Here is an 18,874-nt window from a genome sequence, read left to right as displayed (position 1 = left end):
TGTGGAATCAACCCCATTGCCATCCAGGTGCTTAATAGGCATATGCTTGGTGTCCTGTTGACTTCTGGGGAGGAACCAGAAGCCCCAAGGGATGTAGCGTCTTCCTTCTGTGCCCCTTACTGATTTTCCCAAACTCAGAGCCCTGCAACTCAGAGCCCAGTGTGCTTCTCCGTACATAGTAGGCACTCAGGTATTGACTGGACGGACCCCAAGGGGCAAGACAGGATAACCTAATAACACTCCAGGCCCTTCTCCCAGAAATGCCCAGAAGCTTCTCGGGCAGGCACTTGCCAGCCTGGACCTCCCAGGCGCTCAGCGGGCAGCCCCAGCCCCTGCGTCCTGTCATCAGTGTAATGCATTCATATCTACAATATGGCAAATTTCATATCCTCCCACCCTCTTTCCTGCATTATTGATGGGCTGTGCACTTTTAAAAAATCAATTAGATCAGGGCGTGGAGCTGGAGTTAAAAGAAGCCTTTAAAAGTCTGTTTTTCTTGTTTTTGCTGTTTTGAATAGGAACAGATAAAGCTTCCCCTCTGGTTTGAATAAGTCAAGCCCAGGGCTAGGCTGGCTGTGATTGGCCAGAACTAGGAAAATGCGGTTAAGATGCAAACCCAAGCAAATATAGCCGAGTGTCTGCACAGCCATTAGAAGGTGAGGCAGCAGGCCCCGGAGCTTCCCGCTGTGGGTGGTTCCTCAGCACTGCGTACCAGCCAGAAGACTGGGAGGACTGGTGAGAGCGGAGGTAAGGCAAGTTCCCTCTGGTTTATGCATGCACGTCAATAGAGCAATTTTATTTGAACTAGGAAGAAACGAAAGGAGATTAAAATTTCCTTGGCTCTGTTTTCTTGGATGCGGTTTTAAAAGGGTTGAACTAGGAGTTTGTGACCGGGTTTTGCAAACTTCCCGCTGAGAAGTCGAGGTGCTTTTTAGAGACAACTAAATATTAGGGCACGTTTTCAAAAGCTGGGAAAGATGGGGGGGACCCCATTCGACCATGCCAGAAAGATGGTATGGGGCAAGGCAGAAATTAAAACCAGCTTCCTCTGCTTGGGGTCCATTCATAGGCGTATTGGTAAGAATTAAGGGCCACCAGCTTTTAACCTGGGATTTCAAAACTGCACCCCACCCAGGGGTTTGTGCCGTGGTCTCAAAGGGTGCTGAGTTAATAAATTTGAGGAGGAGGGTGGAAGAGGAAGCTTTGAGGGACTTTGGTGTCACAGATGGAATCCCATTTTCTGGGTGTTCCAGTATGGCGAAGTCCCTGCCTTGAGGATGTCCTCTCCTGCATGTCAGGGACCCTGGCCCACTGAGCATCTTGATTGCCACGTCCCTGCTGGGAAATGGGACTGCTTTTGACCTCTGGACTCACAGTCGTAATTAGTGCCAGCTGGTTCGACTTTTATCAGGTTTACACTTACCTTTCTCCAAGGAATGAATTCCTCGTCCCCTTCCCCTAGTTGGGTCACAGCATTTGCCTTTAATGACTGACATCTAGGGTCTGAAGAAAACCTGAACAAATATTTCCTGGCAATTCCGAGCAGCACGGGGTGGGGCGGCACCAGTTATCAAATTAAATCCTCAAAGGTTGCCTGCTCCGCCTGGTGCTGTCAGTCCTGCCGCCGCAGCACACAAAGGGGGCTTTTTGTCTGTCTTTTGTTTTGCCCACGTCCTAGACAATGGCACGTACTCTCCAAACCTGGGTTCCTCCACCAAAGCTCAAGAAATGAATGGCCAGACATGCTCCTCTTAACAAGCACCGTATACCTCCAAAGAGGAAGACCCTGATAGTCCTTTCTGGGTGTTTGTTTTGTTTTTTCCTTTATCCTGTGTAAATTTGTCAAGCTTATCCTTTTTGCTTTGCCTCTTGGGAGCATTCATCAGTGATGTGTATCGTCCGATTGCAAGCCCCTTGAGAGCAAGAACCAGGCAGGAATTTTCATTAGTTAAAGCCTGTGTGGCCACAGATGTGTAGGCGCTTGGTAACCCCAGACATACCTCCAACAGAGATGGTACACAATTCACACTTCTCTTTACCTCCTCCTCTCCCCCGCCTGCCTGTGGGCCGCCAGAGCACTGCTGGCTGGGTCTGGGGGCGGGGGGGGGGGGCCATCTGCCCACAGGCCACGCCCAGCGGCCCTGCTGGCACCCTGGACTCTCTGTCCCAGGCCCAGCCCTGCCATTTTACTTTCCCTTTTCTTCTGTGAGGCACAAGGAATATATTAGTCATATTACAGAAGCAGAATGGGTTTTCTGAGTTTTAGGATCGTTTACTCAAAAGAAAAAAGTCTGGAAATTAAAAGCCCACAGAGTTGACTGTGGAGAGGACCTGGCAGGCAGGGAGTCTGGGAGAGTTAGAGGGAATGAAAATGAGAGACTGAAACCCAGTTTGGAAATACTTATTCCAACGTCAGCTTTTCAACCCCATGTGCCCTGAATTTAGGTAAGTTAGGAAGGGTTGCAGTACATCAGAGTGACTAGAAAAGAGCACAGATTTTAAGATCAGGTACGGATTTCATTCCAGTGATACCAAGCACATTATTTAACCTCTCTGAACCTCAGTTTTCCCACAACGTAAGACGAAGAAAACATACTCAGCGTATGAGAATTAAGTGAGAGAACATCAAGTCAGGCAACACAGGGCTTAACGTGTTTGTCACCCCTTCAGTAAATGATCACGGCTGTGTCACCAGAGCTCTTAACAAGGGACGTGGCCAGCGGGACGCACACCTTCCCGTGGGGATCCCTGGGCCAGCTAGGCTTGCGCCGTGAACTTGGACCGGTCATGTCCCGCATCCCTGTGAGACAGCGCAGGGATGTACCACCAGGGCGTGGCAGGATGGCCGACAGGAGATTGGGACGTGCCCCGGGAGGAAAGCTGGCTGGGTGCCTGCCGTGGGAGGCGTCATCTCCCCACGTGCTCTGTGACGTTTCAGCCCCGGGAAGACACGCGCCATGTCTCTGAGCAGCGCTTTCCAGGCGGTGGGCAACGACCCTGGGATCATCACCTGGAGGATAGAGGTGAGCTGGGCTGGGTGGGGGCAGACCCCGGGCTGCCGAAGGCCCTCCGCGCTCCTCAGCCTCCTGCCCGCGGGTCGGCCACCGTGAGAGACGCCACCGAGGGGCACGCTTTCCTAGCCTTGCCCCCTCAGAGCAGGCGGGTGACAGGTGGAGGGAATGTTCTTCGCCTTGGGGAGCAGGGCTCCACGCAAACAGAAGCTCGCCCTTTACCGGCCAGCTGCACGTGTCGTAAAGGCCCCGCAGAGACGGGGGGCCCGGGACTCCTGGCTGCCGCTGTCACGACAGTGGAGGCTGTCTTCCGGGAAGCACGCTGGCTCCCGCAAAGTGGTGGGGAGGCTTGAAGGCTACGCAGACGGGGGCCCTGCTCACCCCTTCGCCCCGTCAGGCGTGAGTGCGCGGCGGACCTCAAGCTCCAGCGGTCTACGGCCTGGGCCGCCTCCCTCCCACCTCCCTGCGCTGAGCCCCGGAGTGGCTGCTGCGCCCGCCTCACCCGCCTCCACCGGGAGGGGCGTCCCAGCCCCCAGCAAGCTGCTCGGGGCTCGTCAGGGCCCCGGTCACTCCGCCCGTGATAAGGCTCCCAGTTTATTTAAAAACGAATAGGTGCTAAGAGAGTGACACACATGGTGGGACACTGAACAATGTGACACGTCACACACGTGTTTCACACTGAATACACTCACATACGACGGCGGATGTTGGAGTTGGAGATAGCGGTGAAAGTCCACGTCCGGGGCCATGCACGTGGCTCTCCTGGGACGAGGCCGACACACAGGTGACATCAGGGCTGCCACCCAGACCCCAGCGGCGGAGCCCAGGGTCGGCGCCCACCCCCGAGCCTCGCTGAGCGCCGGCGCCGGGTGCCGGGAGCCGGGAGCCGGTGCAGAGGCTCGGGTGCAGCGCTCGGGGCCGGGCTTCTGCTCCAGGGCTCCCACCCGGCTCCGCACAGGGCGGGGAGCGCCCAGGCTCCTCGCGGTGCAGCACAGGGGCGGTGAGAGGATGGGCGTGAGGACGCGGGCTCAGGGCTGCGCGGCCAGAGCTCCGTGAGGCTGGGGGGCGGCCGCCCTGCCCCGTGGGGCCCTCTCCCTCCTCCCCCTGCTGCCTGTGCCAGATGGTGGCGGGCAGGGCGGGGGGGAGATGCAGCCCCTACACACCCCCTGTCCTTCCAGAGGATGGAGCTGGCGCTGGTGCCCCTGAGTGCCCACGGCAGCTTCTACGAGGGAGACTGCTACGTCATCCTCTCGGTGAGCACCCCCGCCCCACGCCCCCGAGCCTCCGCCATGAGAGCCGCCCTGCGGCTCCGCTGGGAGGTCGGCCCACGAGGTTAACCCGGTGTCCGTCGCGGTTCTTCCTCGCTGTTACAGGGAACAGGCCTCCAGGGTGACCAGCGAAGGTTGTTCTTAGGCCAGGGTTTTCAGTGTTGCAGCAGAGGGTGGGGTGTGGCCCTCAGCCTTGAACCTCCGCGAGCGGCCCACAGCCGCACGCCTCCCTCCTGGGCCCGGACCCCAGGCTACAGCGCTGCGGAGGAGGGCCAGGCGGATACGAGGCCGTCTCTAGCCTCAAAGTACTCACCTAGCTGAGGAAACCCTGTCCCACGTGGACGTGGACGGTGCTGACAGAGCCACGCGGATGGATGGCAGCGCTGTGCTGGCTGTGCCAGTGCGGGGTGCAAGGGGGCAGCAAGAGAACCTGCGGGCCAAGCTGGGAAAGGTCCCCACCGGTCTCTGTCTTGAGGACAATAAGCTGTCAACATTCCCCTGATCTGGGCTGCCAGGGCTTGAGCCACAGAGCACGTCCGCCCTGGGGCCACCGCAGGGAGGAAGAGGCCCCGAGCCTCCCCAGGGCAGGACACAAGCCACCGCAGGCCAGTTCTTCCCCCACCAGCGGGGCCAGCAGCACAGGGGACGCGAGCTGGCCCCTGACCCGATCTCTCTGGCTGCGTCCCAGACCCGCAGAGCGGGCAGCCTCCTCTCCCAGGACATCCACTTCTGGCTGGGGCAGCACTCCTCCCAGGACGAGCAGAGCTGTGCAGCCGTCTACACCACGCAGCTGGACGACTACCTGGGGGGCAGCCCCGTGCAGCACCGGGAGGTCCAGTACCACGAGTCCGACACCTTCCGTGGCTACTTCAAGCAGGGCATCATGTGAGTAGCTAGGCACAGAGCAAGGATGTAGAAGCAGTTTACCAGAGAGGAAATCCAAAGGGCCAAAAAGTATATGAAGAAAGGAATCATAAACATGCAAGTCAAAACAAAGCTATCATTTCCACTTATTAGAGAGGCATAAATGAGAGAGCTGGGTAGTGCCAAGTGTTGGGGAGATAGGCGCCCTGGTGCCCTGCTGGTGGGAGTGAGGACTGGCCCAGCGTTCCGGAGAGACGTTTACTGCCACTAGGGCAGATCTCACCCCCAGGGTGTGACCCAAAGGAAGTCTCACGTGCCCAGGTCCGCAAGGGCACATGAACCAGAGGGTTCACAGCCGTATGGTGGGAAGCCACAGGCAGCGTGGCATGCTGCCCCCAGGGAGACTGGGCAGGAGAAACGTTCCCTGACACCACGGAGTACTCTGCCACAGCAGTGGATTCGATACACATCTGACGTGGACAGACCGTGAGGCTTAGTGAACACAGGAGGAAACAGGCTTGAAACAGAACAGAATGCCAATTTCTTTTTTTTTTAATACATAAACACAAAAAACAGGCCGCATCTTACCAGAATGAAAATAAAAAGACAGATGTTAAGTTGTTAGAATGGATGCCTGTGATGGGGAGAGAAAGGGGGTAAAAGGCAACACACACGTACTGCGAGAGGGGGTCTCGTGAAGCCCCGTGAGGACAGCCTTCCGCGAACTGAGGAGTTTGCATAGCTCACAACTCTGCACTTGAGATGGAAAACAAAAGGGAATCCCAAGGAGCTCGAGAGCTCTGAGTCTAGTCCCAGGCCAGCTTCCTGCAGGTCCGCAGTCCCCTCTGAGGCCCTGCTGGGCACAGAGCCCCAGGCTGAGTCACCAGGGAGCCCTGAGACAAAGGCCCTCCGCTCCCGGTGGCTTTCTGTGTGCGCTTCACACGTGGGGCTCCTGGAGGAGGCTGTGTTGGGGTGAGTGCCAGGGGCTGGACAGTGGGTTTCTGGAGTGAGCTGGTCTTAAGGCCAAGGCGTCGTTAGGGTTTCTGCTCCCGCCTGACTTGTGCCCCTCTCCCCACCACGCGCGATATTCACACAGTTTCTAGAAGGAGAAAAAACAAGCCCTTCTGTGCTGTGGGGACTTTATCAGGGATGCACCCTCTGTCTGCAGAGCTAGTCCTCTGGTGGTTGGTTCCTACTTTTCATATCTCAGCTCAAGTGTCAGTCCTTTGGGGAAGACTGCCCTGAACACTGTCAAAAAGCCCACTGCTGAGTGCGCCTCTGTGGCAGTGGGGACAGGTGCCGGTGTCGACCTGGCTCATTTACTGTGTCACCCGCGTGGGCAGAGGCGCACCTGTGTGGCCCACAGCTGTCTGCCCAGTACCTAGAAGGGAGCACCTGTTCAGTAAATAACGGATGTTCCCTCAGCTACAAGAAGGGGGGTGTGGCCTCCGGGATGAAGCACGTGGAGACCAACACCTACGAGGACGTGAAGCGGCTGCTGCACGTGAAGGGGAAGAGAAACATCAGGGCCACCGAGGTAAGGCCTGCCGCCGTCCGTGCTGGGCCCAGGGCCTCTCTGCCTGGCACCTGAGGATTCCTCCTGCATGACGTCTGCCTCTCGCCTGCAGGTGGAAATGAGCTGGGACAGTTTTAACCGAGGGGATGTCTTCTTGCTGGACCTGGGGAAGGCCATCATCCAGTGGAACGGCCCGGAGAGCAGCAGCAGGGCGCGCCTGCAGGTGTGGCCCGTCCGGCACTCCCTCCTCGCCCCCAGGCCTCACGGGCGAGCACTCCCGCCCCTGCCCCTGCCTCCTTCTTTCCTCGCTGGCTCTCTCCCACCCTTCAAGCCGGGCCCCTGCCTTTGAGCCGCACCTGTTTCGGAGACAGGCCGCGCACGCAAGGCCGGGCTCCTCAGCATCCCGGTGACGCCTGGGTCTGGGCTCCAGGCTGCCGCTCCGGGAGCTGAGTGCCTCCTCGGGCTTCTTCACAGGCTACGCTTCTGGCAAAGGACATTCGGGACAGGGAGCGAGGGGGCCGTGCTGAAATAGGCGTGATCGAGGGCAATGAGGAGGCGGCCAGCCCAGAGCTGATGCAGGTCCTTCAGGGCACCCTGGGCCGGCGCTCCATCCTCAAGCCCGCGGTCCCCGATGAGATCACCGATCAGCAGCAGAAATCAAATACCACGCTGTATCAGTGAGTAGCGAAGCCTGGCTGCTGGTTGGAAGCTGGGGTAGGGGGACGGTGTCCCCTAAAAAGCCCAGCGCTTCTGCTTGGCTCCTTGTTTGGGGTGCAGGCCCTTGGCTTTCTTTCAGTCTTTTTCAAATGCAGCTTGTATACCGAGCTCGGTGTTCCCTGAGCAGCTACCATCTGCTCTTGTTAGCAACTCTTTCTGGTCTCTGGGGGACACCGTGCCTTCGCTGGGGTCTGTACGTGCCTAGGGATGTGGACGGGATAATGTTCGGGAGAGAGACGCACAGAGTCTCCTCCAGAGAACAGAGTCCATCACGTTCCCGTCTGCGTTCCATGCCTGTCGCAAGAAGTCAAACGCTATCCAGAAACTCCACACAAAGCTTTGCAGAAGAGAAGGTGCAGGCTAATCTCTCCCCTTCTCCAGTGTCTCAGACTCAGATGGACAGCTGGCAGTCACAGAGGTAGCAGTGAGGCCCCTGGTCCAGGACTTACTGAACCATGATGTGAGTAGAGCTTGGGTGGGCTTGCCTTGGGGTCACCGGACCTGGCTTCAGAGGCAGACCCTAGGGCAAGGCTTTCCTTGTGGTCTTGGGCAGCAGTAACCACTTTTATCCCTGACTGCTTCAGGACTGCTACATCCTGGACCAAAGTGGAACCAAGATCTATGTGTGGAAAGGAAGAGACGCCACCAAGGTTGAGAAACAGATGGCCATGTCTAAAGCCCTGGTAGGAGCTACGGATGTGCAATGTTGTCCAAAAAATCCTGTCCATAACACGGCAGATGTGCTCGGAGAGCCATGTTAGGCACCAGAGCATAGAACGTTGCAATTACATACATGACTTCAAAGTCAGACAGACAAACCTGGATTCGAATCCAGGTTTCATGCCATCTCCTGGGGTGGTTGTGAGGATTAAATAACATTTACAAAGCACTCAGAACAGCACCTGGCATGCACACCTGCTCAATAAAAGGTGGCTGCTGTTATTAACGCAGACATCACATATCGAGGTCAACGGCCCCGTCCTCAAGGAGCTTAGGATACTGAGCAGACCCAGGCAGGTGCGCCAAGCAGGAGGCACTCACAAAGCAAAGAAGGAGCAAATGAAAGTGATACAAGGTCAGCAGAGTACGGGAGTGCTGAAGGAACACAGAACAGAGTAGTCATCCTGACAGGCCAATGAAGAGATGCTAAGATGCCCAGTCCTTTCGCTGAGGCAGGTGACGTGCCCCCTAGACAGAAATGAGTTACAATTCGACACTGACTCCCAGAAGGGAGCAGTCCTACCAGCGGGCTTCGGAGGGGTGAACCACCAGCCAAGCAAAGAACCCAGTGTGGTCCCTGACTGACCTGTCCTCCGGGGGCGGGGGGGGGTGGCGCCCGCAGAGTTTCATCAGGATGAAGGGCTACCCCAGCAGCACCAACGTGGAGACGGTCCATGACGGTGCCGAGTCAGCCATGTTCAAGCAGCTGTTCCAGAAGTGGTCAGTGAAGGAACAGACCGTGGGTCTGGGGAGGACGTTCAGCGTTGGTAAAATCGGTAAGATTGCCCCCCGATTGTGTTCTCACTGCCGGGACTCTTTAGAAAGGCAGGCACATGTGCTCTTCGCTCACTTGGATTCTCCCAAACCCTTCTCTGCAGCTAAAGTCTTCCAGGATAAATTTGACGTGACCCAGCTGCACACCAAACCAGAGGTAGCGGCCCAGGAAAGAATGGTTGATGACGGCAACGGCAAAGCTGAGGTTAGCCCGGTGACCCACATCCCAGGCAGACGGCAGCACGGGCCCTCCTGGCTGCTGTGCTGTAGAGGAGGGCATGTGATTCTGTGTCTGCTCTCCTTCCCTTTTCACCTCTGGCACCTCAGGACTATTCTCTAAGAGGTGTCCAAGCCTGCAGGGTTTCCCCACAATTCTCCAGGGAAGTAAAAAGTAGATACCCCCGTGTGCTCGCAGAAACTCACCTGGCAGACGTATTCAAATCATCGCTGAGCCGTGATGGGGATGCATCTGGCCAGGGCCGATCCAGTTCTTGGGATTCAAATCGTGCAAATGCGATAAGCCCTCACCACTGGAAGGAAGCACCAGAGGGGGAGGGGGTACTGTGAATGCACCTGCGTGCCTCACCCACCTGGATTTTCTGCTAGGCGTGGCCCCATTCCCTCCGCGTAGCTGTCTTCCCAGAGGACTCCCATCTCTGGGGAACTGTGTCTCCTTCTCTGCCCAGGTCTGGAGAATTGAAAACCTGGAGCTGGTCCCCGTGGAGCAGCAGTGGTATGGCTTCTTTTATGGGGGAGACTGCTATCTGGTTCTCTACACGTACGAGATGCACGGGAAGGCGCATTACGTCTTGTACATCTGGCAGGTAGGCCTGGGGCAGGCTCTCAGCTTGGGATCCTGCCGCTTCCTCGGGCCACTGAGTTGGGGCTGAGGGTCGCAGGGACCCATCGCTCCCCTCTCACCCCCGCAGGGCCGCCACGCCTCACAGGACGAGCTGGCAGCCTCGGCATACCTGGCGGTGGCGGTGGACCGGCAGTTTGATGGGGCCCCCGTGCAGGTTCGGGTTACCATGGGGAAGGAGCCACGCCACTTCATGGCCATCTTCAAAGGAAAGCTGGTTATCTTTGAGGTGCGAGCCCTCAGGTAAAATTATGCCATAAGCAGAAAGCTCAGAACCAGCAGATCAGCAGGGGACTACAGTAGAAAAAAGAGGAGGGGTGGCGAGCAGGGCTTAGGGCAGACATAGACAAGAAGGGGCTGAATCTCTCTAAGAGACTGAAGGGAATCCCAGCTGCCTAGGGCTTCAAGTTCAAACCGCTGCCGAATCCCTGTCCGAGGTCTTTTATAATCTGACCCACATGACCTGTGCAGGTGCCTCCCCTCAGCACCCTAACCCACACACCCCACTCCACTCAAGTGGGTCTCCTCCTTAGACCTCACACGCGCCACGTCGTTCCCTGCCCGCCCCCCCAGAGAATGTGCCTCTTCAAATTCAAGTCCCATTTCTTCCAGAAGCCCTGGCTGAAACGCTACCAGGAATGTATAACGTCGCATCCCTGATACACACAAGTCTGTGGTCAGGCCCTAGTCTTGTCATTTATTAGTCAGGTTTCTGAGCCTCAGTTTCCCCACCTGCACTGTGAGATAATAATACCTGCTTCACAGAGTTCTTATGAGGGTCTAGAAAATGATGTAGGTGCGGCACCGGTAAAGAGCCTGGCATATAACCAAGGTCTCAGAATGGAAGCTAATGCTATTGGTAGCACAGCTCCAGCTCGTTAGCCTGCAAACTCCTCGAGGCTAAAGCCGGGGTCAGATACATCCATGTTTTCCACAAAGCTAGCCCAGTGCTCAGCGCACACGGTGCACCTTGGGTCCAGACTCTGCTTGCTCTTTCTGTCTAGGGTGGGACTTCCAGAAAGGGAAACCCCGAGCCTGATCCTCCAGTAAGGCTCTTCCAGATTCAAGGAAATGACAAGTCCAACACCAAAGCGGTGGAGGTCCCCGCCTTCACCTCCTCCCTCAACTCCAACGATGTCTTCCTGCTGCGGACCCAGGCGGAGCACTACCTGTGGTATGGCAAGGTAGGAGGGCTGGCCCCGCGGTCATCCCAGCCCCACAGAGCCCAGCCCGGCACCCCCCTCGCGTCAGCAGGGGCGAAGGAATTAAAGAGTAGGCTGGAGCAGTCTTCAAAAAGAGGAGGCTTTTCCTAAAGGATCTTCAAAGGGACTGACAATGTTCCCCACAGTCAGGCCTCTACTTACAAACTCACGAACGGCACTGCTCACCCCCAGGAGACCCTCCCTAAACCTCTAAACACATGGAGGCTGGGTGCAGGCTGGATGTGTCCATCTTTCTACACCAGTTTGGTGGACTGTTAACAAGATGGGTGTTAACACGGAACAAAAACACTGGAAATGCGATTTTTTGCCAGTTCAGATTGCATCTGCATTACAAGGCACGGAACTTGTTTTGCAAAAGAGGATGGAATAGAAGATACTCGACATCATTAGTCATTAGGGAAATGCAAATGAAAAGCGAGAGAACACTACACACCTATTAGAATGACTTAAAAAAAAAAACCAACATCAAGTGCTGATGAGGACGCAGAGCAACAGGAATTCTCACACACGGCAGGTGGGAGTGCAGATGTGGCCTTTGGGGAACAATCTGACAGTTTCTTACAAAACATACACTTACCGTATGACCCAGCAACCCCACTCCTGAGTACGTACCCACGCGAAGGAAAAAACTATCTTCACACAAAAACCTGTACACAAAGGTTTATAGCATCTTTATTTGTGATCACCAAGAACTGGAAGCAGATCCACTGGAGGATGGATAAACAAACAGTGGTGCCTCCTTACAATGGGCTACCACTCAGCTCCAGAAAGGAACAAGCTGTTGATACCCACAACCACCAGCATGAATCTCAAATGCATTACGCTGAGTGCACAGTGCACGAGCCCAAAGGCTACACAGTGTATGATTCCACGTGTGACATTCTGGAGAAGGCAAAACTGTCGTGATGGAGAGCAGATCCGTGGTTGCCAGAGGTTAAGGATTCAAGGAGGGTTTGACTACAAAGGGCTTGGTGGCCTGAGGGAATTTCTTGCAGTGAGGAGACGGACCGGTCTGTTTTTGTCGTGGGGTGGGAGCCGATGCTATGCATTCGTCAAGAGTTATAGAACTCTCTGGCAGAGAGAGTGAATTTTCCTGTATATAATTTTTTAAATAAATTTAAGTTTTCTCTTAAAAAATAGTCAAAAGTACGCGCTAAGATTCCCACTGAAGGCGAAACAAAGGTGACTTGTCAACATCCACTGTGGGTTGGAGAGTTTGGTCCTGTCTTTCGCCACCACGGCTTCCCTCCCCGCCCCCGCCCCCCCACCCCTTGCCTCCTGCCCCTCCCAGCACCAGAACAGACCCACCCATCTCCCCGTCCTGCGGTACTCTGGCTCGACGGACGACCCTGGCTACACTGAGCTATTAGTCTCAGACACTTTTTTCCCACATCGGCGTGCCTGCGTGCAGCTAACATCTGTGTTCTCCCCACCCCACTCTCAGGGGTCCAGTGGCGATGAGCGGGCAATGGCTAAGGAGCTGGCCGGTCTTCTCTGTGATGGCACCGAGGACACAGTGGCCGAGGGCCAGGAGCCAGCTGAGTTCTGGGACCTGCTGGGAGGGAAAACGCCCTATGCCAGTGACAGAAGGTACAGGACCACAGCATCCCTTCCTCTTGCTCCCCCTGCCGCCCAGACTTGTGAACTGCACATGATTGCTAAGCAGCTCAGCTCCTCTGAACGGACTGTACTGCAGGCTACGAGAGGAAATCCTAGATGTCCAGTCCCGTCTCTTTGAATGTTCCAATAAGACTGGCCGGTTCATTGTCACTGAGATCACAGACTTCACCCAGGATGACCTGAACCCAGGTGATGTGATGCTCCTGGATACCTGGGACCAGGTAAGACATAACCAGAGAGCTTGGAACAAATGACAAAGATCCTCAAGCTTTAGGCTATTTTCTGTGTAGTACCTCTCCCCAGCCCCCCAGATAAAGCCAGGGTACTCCTCGACCACGCTCAAGTCAATCAAACATTTGTCACTGGTGACCAAAGGAAGAGCCCACTTTTGCCGGGGTTGGAGAGAAAAGAATGTGGTTTAAAACTCACCATCCTGGGAATTTTCCCACTTTGCTCTGGGAGAATCATGTTGTCATATCATCATGCACTCCATTCTCTCAGGACCAGGAGCACAGGCTCCACACCCGGAGATATGGGCCTCTTAGGGAACAACAGGATACAAAAGGGTATCTTCAAGGCAACCCCTCCGCCACCTCCCATTCTCTTCAGTTCACCTCAGCAAACATACTCAACACCTCCGTTCTAACCACCATGCTGGGTGTGGTGTCGCCAAGGCGAAGGGCCTCATCCTGCTCTCTGAATTTACAGGCTGATGGGGGCAGAGGAGAGCGGACATGAAAACGTCATTTTAGGATGAGGGAGGCACGTACAGGTGCCGTGGGAGCACAAATTAGGGGCACTCAACACAGTTTAGGGGCTCACCGGAGACTTTCCCGAGGAGATGGCTCCCAGACTCAAAGGATAAACAGGCATTAATCAGGTAAAGAGGGCATTCCAGGCAAAAGAACAGCAAGGCATGAAATAGCCTAGTATACAGGAACTACCAATAGTATTATCAGAGCGTAAGACAAGAGCACCCTAGAGGTGAAGCTAAAGAAGTAGGTGAGGCCTTACCTACCACGTCAAGAAGTCTGAAACGTATCTTGGGAAGCTACTGAGATTTAAGCAGGTGAGTGGCTTGGTCAGACTGTGCTTTAGATAGATGACTCGTGAGCGTAGGACAGGAGGGACGCAGTGTGAGAAACAAGGAAGACTGTGTGTTGGGAGGCCAGTCAGCAGACTTCCGTCCTAGTCCAGTGAGAGCAGCTGCCAGCCACACGGGAGCAGCGCAGGAGACACAGGGATGGTAACAGAGTGCACACGAGCACAGGAGGTCAATCAGCTAAGTCCTGGTGGTGTGGAAGGCGTTTAGGGTGACACCCAGGATACTGCCTTGGGTGACTGAGTGGACACCATTCACCAAGAATGGAGATGCAGATACACGTTTAGAAAAGAGCTACCCTTCGGGGGTGTTATATTTGAGGTGTTTAGAGACAGCCAAGAGGAGGTGTTTTGCAAGAAGCTGGATTCAGGAAGCTGAAGTTCAGAGAGAGAGTTCAGGACTGGAGATGTAGATGTGGGAGATACACAGCTCAACGTGAATCTGGGAAAAGCTCTGCTTTGATGAGGCTGTGAACGACGGACGGGGAGAGACGGGGCAGTGTGTGTGCTTTAGTATTGCTCCTCAGCCTTGGTCCGAGCACAGTAACTACTCCATCTCTACCGCAACAGGTGTTCTTGTGGGTCGGGGCCGAGGCCAACGCCACAGAGAAGGAGCGTGCGCTTGCTACCGCCCAGGAATACCTGCACACCCACCCCAGCGGCCGAGACACTGGCACACCGATCCTGATCATTAAACAGGGGTTCGAGCCTCCAATCTTCACAGGCTGGTTCTTGGCCTGGGACCCTCACATCTGCAGCGTAAGAACAGAGAGAACCGGGAAGATGTGCTTACTGCCAGGGCACGCGGCACTAAGCTCAGTGGGACGGCAGGGTGCTCAGGGCTGAGTAAATCCAGGACCGCATCTCCCCCACTCCCTCTCCCCTCCCCACTTTTTACTTTCCTTCCCTTTCGCACCTGCCAAAGCACTAAGTCCAGTTAGAGAATTCACAGCTTGCCTCAGGAACGAGCAGTTTGTGAAGTAGTAAAGTTAATAAAGTATATCCACACACATTACTTTCTGAGCTTTACATCCTGATAGCTAGGGAACATTGTTTCCTGTGTTACCTACTGATGAGGAAGCTTGGAGGAGAAGTTATTTGTCTAAACTCACAATTAACCAGTAGGAAGAAGCCAGGTTCTCTGACTGCTAGTCAGCTGCTCTTAGTAGGAGCATGGAGGGCCCACCAGCCAAGAATGCGGATCATGTTTAAGTACCTTTCAACCCTGCATGGACCCAGAAGAGCAGGATTTCCATTTCTGCTTATCCCTGAAACGTCTTCTGTCCCCTGGCTTTTTTGCTTCTCTCGAGGGTACAGATGGGCCTGAGATGTCCCTCCCCTATAAGCAGCATCTCATCCTGTGTTTTCTCTCTCTCCTTTTCAGGCAGGGAAATCATATGAACAGTTAAAAGAAGAGCTGGGAGACGCTGCTGCTATCACGAGAATCACTGCTGTGAGTTTCTTGGGGGAGCTATTCACACAGGCAACCAGAGCCAGAGAGCAACAGCAAATGCCACAGATGCAGCATGGCCGAAACCCTATCACGGCCTTCTTAGCATCACTCTGGTGGTCTATTTTGATATGAAGATTGTTTTAATCGGTAGAAAAGCAGGTCTCAGAGCCAAGTTCCTCATTTTACTGCCTTCCAGAATTTAGAACAGACTTGCTATTTAAAAACACAACAAAAACAAAACCAAATTTTATTATTCAGCTCTCTCCGTCATTCAGAGCAGATTAAATTTACGGGTAGCATTTTTCAGAAATAATAAGCTTCTAACTCAAATGATACTGTTTATCAGTTTCTGACAGTGGCGTCCACAGAAACTCAGGCCATTACCCCTATTTTAGCAGCCAGAAGAAGCGGAGCTTCTGGCCAGGAATCCAGCAGCTCCTCAACATCAGGATGTGTGCATGGCACCACCGCCCAAACCATTGGGCAGTTTTGTCCCCTGTGCTCTACAAACTCAAGATTTCAAAGCTAATGGCAATGTAGCATCTTTAAAGTGTATTTAAGAGAAGAATGACTTCAATTTGAAGTCATCTGAAGGCTGGAAATGTAGAGCCCAGGTAAAAGTACCAGGAGAAGGGATGTGATCACAGTATTTAAATGAGGTTTAAGCAACACATTTACGCCAAACTGGCTATACAGGATTTACGTTAGACTTACTGAATCAGCTTCCCAACTTGGACACCAAAATCGGAATATTTTAGATTCCCAGATGATTCTGACATGCAGCCAGTTTGGGGGACCATTGTTCTTTTTTTTTTTTGCTATGTATTTATTTGGTTGCACCAGGTCTTAGTTGTGGCTCGCTGGCTCCTTAGTTGTGGCTCGTGGGCTTCTTAGTTGTGGCTCGCTGGCTCCTTAGTTGTGGCTCGTGGGCTTCTTAGTTGTGGCAATGTGAACTCTTAGTTGCGGCATGCATATGGGACCAGGGATCAGACCTAGGCCCCCTGCATTGGGAACAGGGAGTCTTAACAACTGTGCCAGGGAAATCCCGGGACCATTGTTCTAAAAGATGATTATAAAGTATGAAGTGGTAAAAACCAAAATTTAAATATTATAAACAAGAACTTCAATTGCATAGACCGGAACAGTCTCTTATCCAGTGTCTACGTTCTTATCTTATCTTCCCTAGGATATGAGGGATACAACCCTCTCCCTGAATTCTAAGCCAAAATATTACCCCATAGAAGTTCTGTTGAAAAATCAGAGTCAGGAGTTGCCTGAGGATGTGAACCCTGCCAAAAAGGAGGTGAGTGGCTGAAGGAACTGTGTCTGATGTAAGTGGAGCTCTCCATGAGTAAAGCACCACCTCAGTATACAGCCTAGGACAGATCCGGAACACTGTAAGCACTCAACAGACACCTGACCTACCCAGGAGCTCAAGCCAAAAACCCAGGGCTCCTTCTTGATTCTTTTTTCTCACCTCCCACAGCCCATCAGCCAGCTTCCATCCACTGCTCTCCATCTCTCTGCTGCCAGTATGGTCCAGCCATCATCGACCACTGCCACAGGCCGCCAACTGGTTCCCACCCCTGTCCCTACAATCTGTTCCCCATGTAACAAGCAGTGGGCTTCTACGACAGATGATACCTTCCTATTTAGAACACCTTGAATGGCTTCCCACTGCACTTAGAATCCAAAGTTCATTTGATGGCCTCCAAGACCCTATGTGATCTGGCCCCTGCCCACCTCTGACTTCATGTCACAGACCACCACCCTCTTCGCTTACCGCCCTTCTGCCAGTGGCTGTTTTTCTCTTCCTCAAACATGAGCCTTCATGCTTGCTATTGCTCCTGCCTGAAAAAGCATTTTCCTCCCAGATCATCAGAGCCAGCTCCTCCTCATTGTGTAGGTCTCACCTGCGACGCCACCTCCGCAGGAAGGCCCTCCCTGACCACCCCGGCGCTGCCTCCCTCGCGCCCTGCAGCCCCTTTATACTTGGTCACTACCTGTCCTACTCCAGTGGTGCCCTCAAGAGCAAGCACCCTGTCTGTTTTGTTCACCATCACATGCTCAGCTTTTCAGCACCTAAAACGGTGCCCGGCAGATCACAGGAACACCTGAAGTTTCAGCTGACGGAATTAACAGTCTTACTGAATGAATTAATTTATTTTCCCCTTGAAGGGGAAGGGTCTCTGGATTTCCCAGTGTCGTATCTAACCAATTCTTAAGTATCTGGGCTACAACTTTCTTGAAAACAGACTACATCTTAATAATTTTACTTGGACAGAAAATACTCATTAATCATTAATAAGTAAATGTTAGGAGAATTTTACGCTCCCAATAAGTCCATGATCTTGCATTTGAAAATGTCTGGATTTAAAAAATGGCAGATAAGGGCACAAAGCAAGGAAAACCATCACTCGATTGAGTTCTCCATTCAGCCAAACCTAATGTTTAGAACTCATACATAATATATAACCCAATTCTTGTCCTTCTGGCAAGAAACTGGGGCCAGGTGGGACTGTGAGAGCAGCGCGTCCAGTCAGTGCTTCCATAAGCCACGGTGGGGCTCCACAAGCTAAAGAACTCTCCAATGAATAATTTAAGTCTATTTACAGACTTTCTGAAAAATTCACTCTACTTCCCCTTTCAAGGAACTATCTGGGATTCTCTCTCGGCCCCACTCCCCACACCCCATTAGCAGCGATAGGTCTTCCTTCTAACTAGAAACTTCGTTTTCTCTCTTAGAATTACCTCTCCGAACAGGACTTTGTGTCTGTGTTTGGCATCACAAGAGGGCAATTTGCTGTTCTGCCTGGCTGGAAACAGCTCCAGATGAAGAAAGAAAAGGGGCTTTTCTGAGGCAAGACGGCATCTCCCTATTGCAAGACCCCAGAAGAGAGCAGACAGTGCCAGTATCAGGAAAGAATTCTCTACTGATTTTTGCCTAACACCCAGCTATTTAATGTAGATCCAGCAGGGTCTGCAATCTCAGCATGTTCCCATCCTTCTCATCCCTGCCTTCCTTGGCTGTTATATATATATAACCTAGAATGTCAGCTGCCCACTTCTTAATTTTTGTGGCCTTCTGGCTAAAGCCTAAGCAGAAAACACTAAAACTGCATGAATCTGGTGAAGTCAAAAGTAAGAGAAGAAAAAACTAAGTTTAAAGTGTTTAATATTGGGGCAAGGGCCTAAGTTTGTTTTAAATTTTAAGATCGGTATTTCCTATTTAACCCACAAATCACTGAAGTTATTCACATATATACCCTGAAGTCAGAATCTGAATGCTCAGATCTGTACGTGCCAGACATTTTCAAATTTTCAAATAAAGATACCTGTAAGAGCAAATGGGAGTTCTTTTCAGCATTTTGGGCCTACCCGTTACGGTAACTATTTTGTTCCACTGGAAGAAATGTCTCAGTACTGCCGAAGTAACGACGCACTGCTGAGTGAGCTCTCTGGATAACTGGAATCCCTGTTGACATAAGAATGCCAAAATCTGCCTTACAGCTGTCCAGGAAACCTCAGTCCCCACCCGTGCACACCCTATTATCCAGAAGAGAAGCAGGGCCACGTGTTATTAATTTCAGTAATGAGGCCAGAACCAGTGTGTACCCCACTGCAGAGAGGCTTCAGGGCCCGCTACAGACATCAACAAATGAACCACATTTTCCAGACACCTCCAAGTCTGAGTCAACAATTCCAAAAGAATCCATGTGGCCCAAATAATGTAACTGGGCAAGTTCCA

The 18,874-nt window shown here is 53.2% G+C and overlaps 1 protein-coding gene across 2 annotated transcripts; it reads left to right on the top strand.

The window, feature by feature from the left end:
* Positions 1-655: 655 nt before the first annotated feature.
* AVIL (advillin) lies at positions 656-18,474 on the top strand. Of its 2 annotated transcripts, XM_057703394.1 has the most exons (20): positions 656-747; positions 2,939-3,023; positions 4,190-4,264; positions 4,968-5,164; positions 6,569-6,680; positions 6,772-6,882; positions 7,134-7,336; positions 7,758-7,836; positions 7,961-8,059; positions 8,719-8,872; positions 8,975-9,075; positions 9,557-9,694; positions 9,800-9,958; positions 10,734-10,913; positions 12,397-12,542; positions 12,649-12,793; positions 14,244-14,432; positions 15,058-15,126; positions 16,313-16,429; positions 17,872-18,474. In XM_057703394.1, the coding sequence occupies exons 2-20, from the start codon at positions 2,958-2,960 to the stop codon at positions 17,983-17,985; spliced, it is 2,454 nt and encodes an 817-aa protein (XP_057559377.1). In that variant the 5' UTR covers positions 656-747; positions 2,939-2,957; the 3' UTR covers positions 17,986-18,474. The 2 variants fall into 2 exon arrangements, with proteins under 2 accessions (XP_057559377.1, XP_057559378.1); XM_057703395.1 differs by lacking the exon at positions 4,190-4,264 and having other exon boundaries at positions 17,872-18,465.
* Positions 18,475-18,874: the final 400 nt, after the last annotated feature.

Source organism: Hippopotamus amphibius, chromosome 12, assembly GCF_030028045.1.
Source record: "Hippopotamus amphibius kiboko isolate mHipAmp2 chromosome 12, mHipAmp2.hap2, whole genome shotgun sequence".
NCBI classification, from domain to species: Eukaryota; Metazoa; Chordata; class Mammalia; order Artiodactyla; family Hippopotamidae; genus Hippopotamus; species Hippopotamus amphibius.
This window is presented reverse-complemented; position numbering and strand designations above follow the sequence as displayed.

Bases quoted from the DNA above. Each gene is read 5' to 3' on its own strand.
- AVIL (XM_057703394.1), top strand. From the start codon at position 2,958: ATGTCTCTGAGCAGCGCTTTCCAGGCGGTGGGCAACGACCCTGGGATC. The intron at 4,265-4,967 runs GTGAGCACCCCC...GCTGCGTCCCAG, and splicing joins ACTGCTACGTCATCCTCTCG to ACCCGCAGAGCGGGCAGCCT. The intron at 7,837-7,960 runs GTGAGTAGAGCT...TGACTGCTTCAG, and splicing joins AGGACTTACTGAACCATGAT to GACTGCTACATCCTGGACCA.